We start from the raw sequence: 13,260 nt of genomic DNA, 5'->3' as shown, positions 1-13,260 counted from the left end.
TTTTGTTTTTTTTACCTTTTTTACTTCCCTATCTTATAGCTAGTAGAACCTGAAGATACAGTTGGATTAGCTATTGCTTTTCTCTCTTTTAACAAATACTTAATATTTAAACCTAATAGAATAACTTGAGCCCCAAATTTTGGGATTAGTATCTTTTCCAAAAGGATGAAGAAAAAAATATATTGGTAAATCTTGGAATTTGGTTAGATTTTTAAAATAATCTAACAGGTTTCTTTCCCTCTCATTATATTTTCTTTGTTAGTTTATTGCTTTCCATGCTTTATGTTCCTTAATTTCCAGGCTTTCTTCCTTATTTTAGTATTTATAAGGTGTATCCCTTTTGATAATATATACATAGTTGTGGTTAGCTATAACCTTTTCTCGGAAGCTAAGCAGGGTCGGGCATCATTAGTACTTGGATTGGGGATACTGTCTTTTCCTCCAGATACAACACAGTGCTGTGGCTAACTAATTCTAAGGAAGCTGGGCTTTGTCTGTCTGTCTGCCTTTTCGACAAGATCTCTCACTTTTTAAAATTTAAAAGTGAAATTGGATGTTTTGGCAATATCCAGTTTGTTTTCTTACTAATTTTGGTCTGGAAAAGAACATTAGAAAATTTATAATGGGTCTTATAATTTAGCTAAAATTTGTGTCACCTCAGGATAATACCTGTGAAGTTTCAGGTGATCGATCATACATAGAAATTAACCCTAGATGCTGATGGACGCCGCCCCCCCCAAAAAAAGAGAATCCATGAAACAAATACTTATGATGATTTTTATTTCCTTTAGGATAAGAAAGCCTAACTTTAGACATCAGCTGCTTGACAAAGTTCTCCTTAACTTTTTGTTTTTTGACCAGTGGGCTTCATTCGTTTGTAAAACCTTTACTGAATTTATTTAACTCAAGTGTGTATGGGGGCTGGAGTTGCAAAGACTCACTGCTTCTCTTAAGGATGTTCTTTCATTTTCTTCTTAATGCCAGTTGTGCCTGATTTGGACATGTGAAGGGATTTGTGGGAAATTCTTATTCTTTGCAGAAATGCCTTAGAACTAGTAAGAATAAATGAAAAAGAACAAGAAGAAAATTTCTGTGTCACGTTCCCAGTTTAGAGTGAAAGTGAAGTCGCTCAGTTGTGTCCGACTCTTTGCGACCCCATGGACTGTAAGCCTACCAGGCTCCTCTGGAGGAGGCAAGAGTACTGGAGTGGGTTGCCATTTCCTTCTCCAAGGGATCTTCCCAACCCAGGGATCAAACCCATGTCTCCCACCTTGTAGGTAGATGCTTTACCATCTGAGCTACCATGTGACTCTAAGATGTTTTGTTTTATGAATTATCTGTAAATTTATAATTTAGACTTCAAATTAGTCTTCTATAACACAAGAGAATATAAATCATAGTCTTCATAGAAATAGGTTATCTTCTATTTCATTGATTAAAAATGATTCCGTGAATCTTTCTCTCTTTTCGTTGATATTAGAAATGCTTAGACCTAATAAATATTATATGCTTATTTAGTAATTTAGTATTGAGAACAAATATTGCAAATAGTCTGTACATTTCAGGAGAGTTTCTTAAGAGTGGTATTCATATATAAAATACTTAGATTGTTTCCAATTTGAATGTAACTTAATATTCAGTAAGAATCTTTAAACTTTAATAATGGAAAATACTAAAATGATAGATGAATAGACAGACCTTCTGCCTCCTTGTTTGAGTTCTTTTGTGGCATTTCAGCATTGCTGATTTTCTTAGCTTTGGTTTGGAATTTCTTCTTTACTGGTTGAACTGTAAATCCTGAAGTGGAGTAATTTCTTTTTTCCCTCTTGAAACATTACATCAAAGAATGCTGTCTATTAAAACAGAATTAGGTTAGGTCCTACTGTGTCTTTCTTGTGAGCCTCAATCAGTAGTAGTCTTGCAAAGGCTATTCTTTCTTGTTTGAATAATGGTCTCATTTTGAAAGTGCCTTTACATTTTTCTGTGTAAGTGATTATCAATCCATAGTCTTCATAAATTAATTCCTGAAGCAAGAGAGATACAGTTCTCCTCAGTGATTCAAATAATTCCTGTTTAAGGAAATCTGTTTAGTTCATTTTTGAGTATGAATATGTTGAATCCACAAGTTTTGGCATACTTTAGGCAAAATAGAGAGGTGATATCTTGAAAGTAATATGACTTGGGAGAATTTCGTGAGTGAGTCTATTTCTCCAGCCAGCTCTCTTATTTTATTTACCTTATAACTTAACCTAAGGACATTTGGCTTTTTAAAATCTAAGTTTGTTGCCTTTTTAATTTATATATTCTGTGGGGCCTGGTAATTCAAGGATTTGGAGCTCCTACTTAAGGAGAAACTGTAAATTTAGACCATTATTAATCTGAGCAAGATAATGATTTCTTGGGAGTTGTTTCTCATTTTCAAAGTGAAGTGGGCTTCTAAATTTAAATTTAGAATTGAGTAATTTTTTTCCATAATGGAATGCTCCCTTTTTGCATATATTTTCAATCAGATATATTGCTATACTACTGATTAGTATTTATAAAATGAAAAACTAAGAAATTTGGAAAATCATATCTTTATAGTTTCTGAATATATTTTAAACTGTATCTTAGTTAAGTTTTACTTAGCTCTTATTCATTTGGGAGTCTTTAAATTTCCATGATTTATATTGAAATATTATTAGATAATGAAAAATAATTTGTCAAGAAAATTGATTAGAAAAGGGTAGAGGTTGATTGTTTAATAATTTTGAAAGTGATTTTGTCATACCTGTTTTCACGGTATAGGTCCACTGAAAACAAATGAGGTACCTCTGATGTATCAGTTTTAAGCCTTTCCCATCTGTTAAAGAGCCACTCCTTAAGAACTCCAGCTGTGGAATAGTTTGCTAATCTATTTGTGATTTTTGACCTTTGAAAATGCCTATTTAGATTTTGTTTTCTTGAGAGATTGAATATTCAGATCTTTTCTTTTGGTGCTCTTTTCCTCTTGTTATCCCTCACATTCCTCCTAATGTGATTTTACTGTAAAATACTGTTTAAAGACCCTGGGATTTAAAATCTGTTGGAAATTTGAAGAAAAAATAGCTGCCACATAAACTCATAAAATACTGTTGTAGTTATTTATTTGATATTTCTTGTTAGATGACAGTTTCACCCCCTTGACTTCATTTTACTTCTTTTTTCATTTCTTTAAATTTTGGAAATTATAGATTTGATGGTTAAATTTATAGGTTTTTCTAAATCCGAACCATTTTCATTTCTCACTTGTACAGAATTTAATATAGTCCTAAGGTACCAAAGGGTTATTACCTCATTCCTTCATCTTCAGGCTTAAAAAAATCTTTTTTTTACTCTAATTGTTGTTAGGTAATGGCATAACCATTCCTTTTCAGCTGTTGGCATTTTTCCAAACTGGCCGGCAGAGCCAGGAGGAAGTGAAGGCATTAAAACTAACTTTGGTTGGTTGCTACCTTCTTAGTGCTGAACCTATAACCTTTGTGAGTTGATTGATAGAGAACAAGAGAGTGCAGTCCTCGTTCCACTAACAGGTAAGGAACCCTTGTGATGACCAGTCGGGGTGAGAGAGAAATAATTTGATAGCATTTTTTCTTAATTTATCCCCAAATACAACATGTCCCTGAAGTCAGACAGTGAACTGCCCATGTTCCATACAGCAGGAGCATACAGCACCTTTCTATTTAGAATAAGATCTGAAATTTAATAGGGATGTATCACTCTGTACCATAGAATACAATTGATCTGTTTTCCACTGTTAAAATTTATCCTGCAGTCCCTCTAACTTTAAATATTATATATCTGCCTATCTTATTCTCCTTTCAGCTTTTCCTTGATCAGATACTATGTGCTTTGAACTTCCTTCTCTTGTTCACCTTATTTCTATAATAAAGTGAACTTATTTTCCAGTATCTTTATCATCATCTATTATTTGGGTATATCTTAACTGCTTTAATTTCTACATTGAAGCCATTAATGATTATTTCCTGGTCCTTCTTGACCCCAAACCAAATGATCATATGTTTGAAAAGGATTTTTAGTCTGATATGCCTATGTCCACTATTCTGCCCTCCCACTTTTAAAGATGAGTGCTTGAAGAATAAATCTTTTTCAGTGACAGTAGGCACAGCTTGATAAAATTCAGGTTTATTTTCATACTGCTATAATAAGGGGCTGTAGTCTGATTAATTCTTTAAATTACTGAAGAATTAAAAAACTGAGAACAAATTGCACTTCTTAAGGCAATTCCCAAGGTTTAGTGGTATTCCTGTTAATATGCTTGATTATTCTATTTCTGCTTTTCAATCCATCGTCTTCTCTTTGACAGCAGAATTAATTGGGACTCCTCCTTTAATATATCTGAGGTCAAGTGCCTTTGCCTGTCCCTTTAAGACACTTATGATCTTGTTTACCAGTCCTAATTTATCATTTTTGTATTTGGTCTTCCACTTGACGTTGAGTGGTTTGTCACACCCTGTGTTTTGACTTAGACCAAGCTAGTTCCCTTCTTAGTAGTTACTGAGGAATTAACCATTTGTGGTGAAAGGCTTCTAAAATTCAAATTAAGAAGGCACGGAAGAATGTGTGCCCAGAGGCAGCCCCTTTTTGTCCTGAGGATAAGTCATTACAAGCTCAATGACCAGAGAATGTAATTTCTTAATAAGAGTTTTTTCTTAAATCTATATTCAGCTCTCTATTTCAGTGCTTCTCTCCTACCAGAGGTGCAAGGAGTGATCCTAGAACCACAGATACAGCCAAGACCACGGAGAGCTTTTGACGTCAGGGGTCCACTTTCTCCACTGAACCTTTGGAGGCAGAATATCCAGCTTCTGGAGAGAGTTGGGAAAGGGTAATAAACAAGTGGGTGCTTTCCATTATTTACTTGGGTTTATTTATAGACTGGAGTGTCCTTCCATTGCCCATGTAATTCTGTTGTTTACTCCTTGGGTTCATAGAAGAACCAAGTGGGGCTGCAATCTGTTTGTTTTTCTAAGAATGCTAACTAGTGCCCTTTCAGAAAAGAGACTTAAGATGTATTTAATTTTCTCTCCAGATAATTAAAGCAGTGGCTGATTTGGGGGCACTGATTTGGTGAATGCCTGTGTAGTCCACAGGAATTTTTAAAAGGAAATACTTGCCCATTTTAACCTTTACTGGTAGCAGTGTACTTCTCAGTGCTCTTTTATATTCCAGTATTTAAGAAGTTTCTGTATTTTGTCTTTGGGCAAACTGGACAAATGTATTTTCCTGATTTATACATCTGATGTCCAGGTGTTATCCTACCCTATTAGTGAGAACTTTTTGGTCTATTTTCCTGTGTTGAACTTTAGGACTTCATATCAGGTAGATCTTTAACAAGATGCAATGATAGTACCATTATGGTTTTACTGTCAAATTTAGGCTTCATTCTTTAATACGATACATATGAATGAATATGTTTCAGGAGATGCTATCCCTGAAAGCTTTGTTAAATATACTCACAAGTAGTTTTCCAGTCCCTAGGAATAATGTTATTTGTGGCAAAAGAACCTTGTCCTAGATTTACCCAATGGCATTAATATGGTTTTCTGTTAGTATCTTTGATGCCAAGGGTAGGATTTGATTTCAGGAAGTTCTTATCATCTACAGTGGGTAGAACGTGAACTTTGGTGCCTTTGGCAAGTTTTCACTTTTTCCTTGGTGGATTCCTTCTGTGACTCCAGGTATCTTGATAATGGGAGACCGGTTTATTTGTTCTCTAATTGCCCAGATTTCTTTCAACTGGTAAACATCCTCCTTCCGCCAAAGGAACTCCTCTAGCAGAGCCTTCAAGGATGATATCTGTCACACATGCAGCAACTGCAGTTTGGAAGGCAGTGGTGAACGGAGCCATGCACTATGTCTAGAAGACACAAGGATGAGAGAGCCACCTGATCTTGTCATTGATAAACTTTAAGATTTTCTCTGGTGTACTTTTGATCTGGAAATGGAAAGGCTCAAATAATGACGTAATTTTTTCAGATTGGAACTTTACATGACCATGAAACTATTCCTTTCTATTCAGAAGACTGAACTAGAGGAAGCATGAGAGACTCCTTTCTTTAAAAAAAGCAGCTCTCTATCTGTTTCACTTAAAAGATTTGTGGGATTGAAAATCACCCTAATGAAGCAGGCAGACTTTCTGGTAGTCTCGGAGACCCAGAAAACTTAATGAAACTTGTCTTTTGTTGCCCAACACTGAAAAGAACTAGGAAGTAAAGGGTGAAAATCTTAATTATTCCTAAATTACTTTTAATATTAGGATGTACTTTTTTGGTTTATCTTTTTCTAGTCTTGAGCCTTATTCTTGTTGAATCAACAGATTCCAGTATAGAAGTAGAGGCACCTTCTAAGTTAAGTCTTTCAAAGTAAATACCTGTTAAACTTGAGGTACTGTTCTGCATTTGCAGGCATTCTAAAGTTGAATGATCCCGAAACAAAGAGGTATTTTATAGAGCAAAGGCAAGTAGTAGTAGTAGTAGAATAAGCCTCTGTGTGTGAATTAAGTGTTGCAAGAAAGTTATCCAAACTGTGGATTTGATAAATTGATGGAAGTAGCTATCAAAATGTTTTATTTCCCTTTTTAGTATCTATTAAAACTAGTCAGTTGAAAGCTACTAAAGAAGTTTTTTAAAGTTACACGATTCTGCCAGTTTGTTTTATTTGGTCTAAACTTTAAGAATGGAGGTTCTAGAGGTAACACTCTGGAAGCATCTAAATGTTTTAGAAATCTTAAGAGGTTTTAGAAGCCACACTTGCTAGGTTATAACCTGGCCTTTAGTCTTTGTTGGCTATGTGTGGGACCCGTTTTCCCCTCATTAATTATACATAAACTTTTGCATATATGGTACTTAAAAGTAAGTTTAAAAGATCAGTTTGAGCTAAAATTTCCCAGGAGAGCTCTGAGTTCCCATAAATGATTACAACTTTTTAGTCTTGATTTGCTTTTGTTAAAAGTTAGTAAGATAGTTTTTACAAACACATATAAATTAAAAAATAACTACTCAACATTTTAGAACTCAGGGAACTGAAGGCCAGTTTATGGCCTTTTGTTTTAGTTTTTAAGAGAAATGATTTAGTCTCTTAATCCCATTCATCTCATGCTTTGATTAAATTTTAGCTTTGTTCCTTAAAGTGTGCAAAAGAAATGTAAGTGCATTTCTATTCATCTCATGCCACTGAAAGCTATTTAAAAGTGAAACTTCGTGTATATTAATGTGAACTGATTTGTTTAAACTTTTATTTTGATTCATTTTCTTTCATATTTTTAAATATTTCATGTCACAATATGCAATCCTATATTTTTCAGTGTTTATTTTATGAATATTAATATAAGCTAATTTTTTTCTAGAATGACTAATTGTGTAACATTTGTATTATGTGATCATTTGAAAAACTAATAAATATTTTCTCCATGAAAAAAATGCACTTACTGATAAATGGCTTATTTTTCTTTCAGGAGTAGAAAATGGAAACTATAACAGTATTTTAAAATGTATTTTAATTTTATGTGTCTTCCTCTAAGTATTTCTGAATATATATCCTTGGATGTCTTAAACTTTTTTGAGAAAAAAATGATTTAAACTGTTAAATTAAAATGACTTTTCATTGGGTCACACAGTGCCAAATTAAGGAAATAGGTGATCTATTTAGTCTTGTTTTTGCACTTTACTGATTAGCTTCACCTTAGCTTCGTTTCCAGAATTGGATTTTTTTTAGATGCCATTTTTGTATGTCGATTTGCAAACCATTAAAACTAGAGTTAATATTGCAAATATCAGGAGTAATACACTCAAGTCTTTTAAAGTGAGATCTTGCTAAACATAGACCCTTAGAAAATTGCATACAGAAGACAGTTCTTCGAGTCAGAAAAAGGATATTTGAGAATAATGACTTATTGGAGAACTGTTTTATTAGTGGGTGCTGTTAATAGGAGAAGAAAGTATTTTACATTTTGGTGTTCTACTTGAACAAGTAATTGGAGAAGGGGAAATCTTAACTTACAGAGTCTCTTTTTTTTAACCTTATCAAGAGAACATGGGAAAGGATAAAATTTGGTTTTCATGATTCTTGTCTTTATATCTACATAAACTTAATTAGAGCCATTAGAACAATTTACTTTTCTATGCAGAGTCTGCTAGAAACAAGAGGAGATTTCCCTTTTGGTTTGATGAAAATTTGTAAGAAGCAGACTGCTAAAATTAAAAAACTTTATGGTGGAGTCCTAGGTGACAAATAAGAAGTTTAGTTAATGACAACTTGTGGATTAAAATGACCTAATTTGGCTCTCTAAAGAAATTATACTCTGAAAAAAAGAATTATAAAAGGATATTATGATTTAGAGTAGCTACTGTATTTGGGGTGTGGGAGAGGAGCTAAAATTCTTGGCTTTATTAGTCTAGTAGTTTGGAAAAGATGAGTAAAAATACTGTGGATAAAATTTTGTTTTTAGAATTAAAGGTATTGAAAGATTCACAGACAAAATGTATTTCTATGAAAGATGGGAGGCTATATTTCCTTGAGTACAAAAGAATTTAGAAGCCTTAACTATGTGTATTTAAAAGATGTAGGGCAGGGAGTGTTAAATAAAAGCATTATACTGGAAATTTCAAACATATTGTAAAAATAGTGATGAAATGAGAGTTTTAAAAATGATTTTCATTACATGAACTCTTCCCTACACTATCAGTAGTTTCAAAATAAAAACGTTTATGAATATTGAACATGGCCTTATGTTTGAGGTATAAGAACTAGGCTTATTGTTTCACTGTGATTCGTAGGACTAGCTATAGAATAAAATAGTTTTTTTTATTTGAGTAAAGAACTTTTTTTTTAATAACTTCTGTTTTAAAGGAGATAAATGTCAATAAGTGTGTCTACAAGTACTGACCTTGTAGCTATTGTAAATATATCCATAAATCTTATTCGATTTTGCTGTATTGAAACACTTGAGCAAAGTGTCAGTGCCTAGATGTCCTAAGCAATTTCTTGATTTTAAAAATTCAGGTATTTTAATTTCCCATTTAAGAAAGTTCACATTAACTTAGTCTTGAAATGTGAAAGGTTTGTATTTCCAAAATAAGCACACAGGTGCTCTTTAAAGGTTTTTCCCACTTAAATGTACATCTAAGGTAATCAGATTACTGCAGTAAGAAAAAACAAAAAATGCTAGGGAACTTTGAAGTGTGCATCGGAGTTTTCAGGAATTGTGATCAAAGTGATCTCTACTCAAGAGGTAAGATATGGCATGTAGGTAGAAAATGTTCAAAATATTTTCAGTGTTAACATCTGATGATAAAGTGACCTACAACAGATTTCCTTGGATTTTCAGACAGATGTAGAGTTAGGGAAAGAATTTTTCTTTAAATTTGCCCCAGAGAAGAGCAATGGATAAACCACAAATTTGTCTGGAGTGAATTTAGGAACATACGTCTATCTACATTGTACTGTCTGTACCTGGCCTACTGTATTCCAGGCATCTCCTACCCTTGCTCTTTTTTTTTTAAACCCTTGTTCTCTTAATGTTTATGATCCATACTTAACTTAGTATTTCTTATGTGCTGAGCACTGTTAAAATACTGTACTTTACATGGAAAGTTGAGTACATATTTCATGAGGTTATTCCCTGGTTGTTGGTTGTGTATGCCTATTTTTATTAAACCTAAAATGTAGAAAGTAGCTGTACTGAGTAATTTTAACTTTGGTTTGAGAAGTTAATTTGAGTTTTATAAACATTTCACTTTCACTGTAACTCAGAGGAATCTTTAAGAAATAATATTGTTGGCTAGTATAAACAAAATTGTTCAGACAAGATATTTATAAGGTTATTCCATAAGGTATATTAAGTGGGTTCAAAGAATCAAAAGTTAGCATAATAGTCAGTCTATCTAGAAACAAAGGAAAATGTAATATTCAGTACAGATGAGCTAGAAATATGATTTTAGGATTTTTTTTCCCTAAAATTACGTTATTATAATTTACTCAGTAGATGGCAACATAAAAAACAATACTCTTCCATCCTATCTTTTTAATTCTTTTTGTAAGAATACCAGCTTGTGGACATTTGGCTTTTACTTAAAATACTGTGCTATCTGTTGTGGTTTTTCCTTTATACAGAGCACATGATCATGTTGTAGTGATAGCACTCATGACTTCAGTGAGATAGCTCATTCCATGTTCAGGATGCTCTGATGGGAAGAAGCTGATCCAGAATATGCTTCCATGTCACTTTTTATTTGAAGATTACCTTGGGAATTAGCCAAGTTAGAACCTTCATCTTACATACAAGATTAATTGATGTCTGAGAATATCACGTGTATTTCTAATATCACATAGTTGATTAAAGGTCTACTGTAGGATTTGAGTCTCTTGAAGGCTCTGAGATCTATACTTATCCTGTACTTTATTGCTGCCTCATGTTAGTCCCAGTTCTGGGAACATCGAGCAAGTCTGATTCCCTTCAAATACCATAGCCTGCAGGTGATTTAAGATGGCTCTTACACTGCATCAATTTCAGATGCAATTTGTTTCATTTTTTTTTTTTCCCCTACAGGTTAAGCATACCTCCATTTCTTGCTCTTAGGTAGCATGGTTTTGAAATCCTTAAGAGTTTTGTAGATCTCTGAACATGCTTCAGTATATTATTTTTCTTAATGTGTGACACAACAAAGTACAGGTATGCTCAGCCTCTGTTTGACCTTGTGACACTCATACTGCTTTGTTTATCTTTACGTATTTATCCAATCAGGTGCTTAATTTTACGAGATTCTCTTGGACAAAAGAGTTTCATATTGATACGCAAATTTTGTTAAAAAATCAGGGCAGTAGTCTCTTACAGACTAACATGCGCAGTTCAGTGGAAAAGAAAATGACTCAAAGTCAAGCCAGATCCTTGAGAAAGCAATCAAAAAAGTGTAATCTTCATTTCAGTTATTGCTTGCTTAATTCTGACTCACAGAGCTATAAATTCTGTATTAAATAGTTTTTATTGTTGTTCAGTCACTAAGTCATGTCTAACTCTTTGCGACCACATGGACTGAGCACCCCCAGGCTCTGAGCACCCCCCACCTGTCCTCCACTATCTCCCAGAGTTTGCTCAAACTCAGGTCCATTGAGTCAGTTATGAGATCTAGCCATCTCATCCTCTGCTGCCCCCTTCTTCTTTTGCCCTCAGTCCCCAGTATCAACATCTTTTCCTTGCTTTTTGCATCAGGTGGTCAAAGTATTGGAGCTTCAGCGTCAGTCCTTCCAGTGGATGTTCAGGGTTGATTTCCTTTAGGATTGACTGGTTTGATCTCCTTGCAGTCCAAGGAACTCTGAAGAGTCTTTTCCAGCACCACAATTCAAAAGCATTAATTCTTAGTGCAAAATGTTATTTTTCAGGTTGTCCTTTAGTAATTTAAGGGGAAGCAGGCACTTTGGAGCTAAATTGTTGACACAAGGACTGACATTGAGATGAAAATGAACTTGTGTTTAGTAACATAATTAAAACTGGAAATGAAAAGCAGTGCTTTAGTGGAAAATTTTGAGATAACATCCCAAACGGCTGAAGATGGTGGAGAAGTGCCCTGGAAGCCTGTGTGGCAAAAATTCTCATAGTTTCCTGTTGCCTTTTGAAATATCGTGCAAAGACTTCAGCAGCGTTGTTTTGGTATAACAGTGTTTTAAGTTACCAGTTAAACAGCTTCCCCCCTCCTCTCCAAATTTTAAATTGAGCTCCAGGAAGACATGTATTTAATACCTTTGAGGTATGAGTAGCCTAATGGTTTTTTTAATGGTTGATTGCATGTACCTTTAGGGTATGTGTTAACCTTTTTTTGAGAAATCCTCAGGGTGTGTTCTACCTTACCTGAGTTAGAAAGAATTTGAGGACAAATGAGCAAGAAAGAAAAGAACGATTTACATGCCTACTTTGTGCAACTTTTGCTAGGTGAATTACACAGGGAGGCCTGGCGTCCTGCGATTCATGGGGTCACAAAGAGTCGGACACGACTGAGCGACTGATCTGATGTGATTAAATCCAGTTGACCTTTTAGGTGATTTTTTATTTTACACCCAAAGATGCCAAAACTCAGAAATCACAACATCTTCCCAAGGGCATATAATCAATAAGCAACAAAAGTAGCATTTAAAAGACAATTTGTAAAAATCTAAAGAATTCTATCATGCTGTTGATTGTCAAACATCTTTGCCGAAAAGAATGGATATTCTTAGGAAAATTCCATTTTTAAAAGGGATATTTTTACTTAGTATGCATTTTTAAATTGAGAGTAGTTTTAGTCTTTACAGAAAAATTCACCAGAAAGTTCAGAATACCTCCCTCCTCCCCATATACAATTTTGCTTATCATAGTTTGCTCTATTGACATCTTGTGTGGTGTATTTTATAATTCATGAACTGATATCGATACCTCATCATTAAGTGAAATGTATAGTTTAGGGTTCACGGCTGTCATACAGTTCTGCAAGTTTCCCCATATACATAATGTCATGTAATAGTGTCATACAGAGAAGTTTCACCAACCTACACATGATACACGCCTATATTCATCCCTGTGTTCCCTCCCCCCCCCTGGCAATCACAGATCTTTTCCTTCTTTGTGTAGTTTTCCCTCTAGCCACCTCAGACTGCCTTCTTTAAGTTAGCAGTGTACAATGTCTCCTTGTGACTTGTTAATGTACTTCTTTTTATTACTGAACGGTATTCCATCATATGAATCTACCACTGTGTGTTTATCCACTCATCTTTGAAGGACATCCTGATTGCCTCCAGTTTTTGGCACTTAGGAACAAAACTGCTGTAAACATTGGTGTGTAGGGTTTTTGAGGGCAGAAGATTTCAACTCATTTGGAAAAACACCCAGCAGTGCAATTGCTGGATCTTACGGTAAGGCTATGCTTAGCATTGTAAGAAACGGCCCAGCTGTCTTTCTTCCAAAGTGGCTGTACCATTTTGCCTTCCCACCAGCGATGAACCAGAGTTCCTGTTCTGCATCCTTGCCAGCATGTGGTGGTGGTGGTGTTTTGGATTGTAGTCCCTCCAGTAGGTATATAGTGGCTTCTTACTGTTTTATTTTGCAGTTCTCTAATGATACCATCTGTGTATCCTTTTCTGTGAGGTCTCCTTTCAGATCTTTTGCCCATTTAAAAAGTTTTTTTTTCCTTTTGTTTTAAAAGTCCTATGTATGTTTTAGATAGCACTCCTTTACCAGAGAAGTATTTTGAA

General features: G+C 34.4%; 1 protein-coding gene across 13 annotated transcripts in view; it reads left to right on the top strand.

The window, feature by feature from the left end:
- The window catches only part of TSC22D1 (TSC22 domain family member 1), a 124,268-nt gene that overhangs the window by 26,872 nt on the left and 84,136 nt on the right, over nt 1-13,260 (top strand). For 2 of the 13 annotated variants that reach the window (XR_003513706.1, XR_003513702.1), the window contains 2 exons: nt 4,708-4,867; nt 5,768-5,855. The exons of 2 other annotated variants lie outside the window; for them this stretch is intronic. Coding sequence is in view for 6 of the 11 variants with exons in the window: in XM_027557182.1 (XP_027412983.1) it covers nt 4,721-4,867; nt 5,768-5,903 (283 nt within the window). In the remaining 5 variants the exon portion in view is untranslated. 9 more of the 13 variants (XM_027557182.1, XM_027557176.1, XM_027557183.1 and 6 more) reach the window with 7 other exon arrangements.

Source organism: Bos indicus x Bos taurus, chromosome 12, assembly GCF_003369695.1.
Source record: "Bos indicus x Bos taurus breed Angus x Brahman F1 hybrid chromosome 12, Bos_hybrid_MaternalHap_v2.0, whole genome shotgun sequence".
Taxonomy (NCBI): Eukaryota; Metazoa; Chordata; class Mammalia; order Artiodactyla; family Bovidae; genus Bos; species Bos indicus x Bos taurus.
This window is presented reverse-complemented; position numbering and strand designations above follow the sequence as displayed.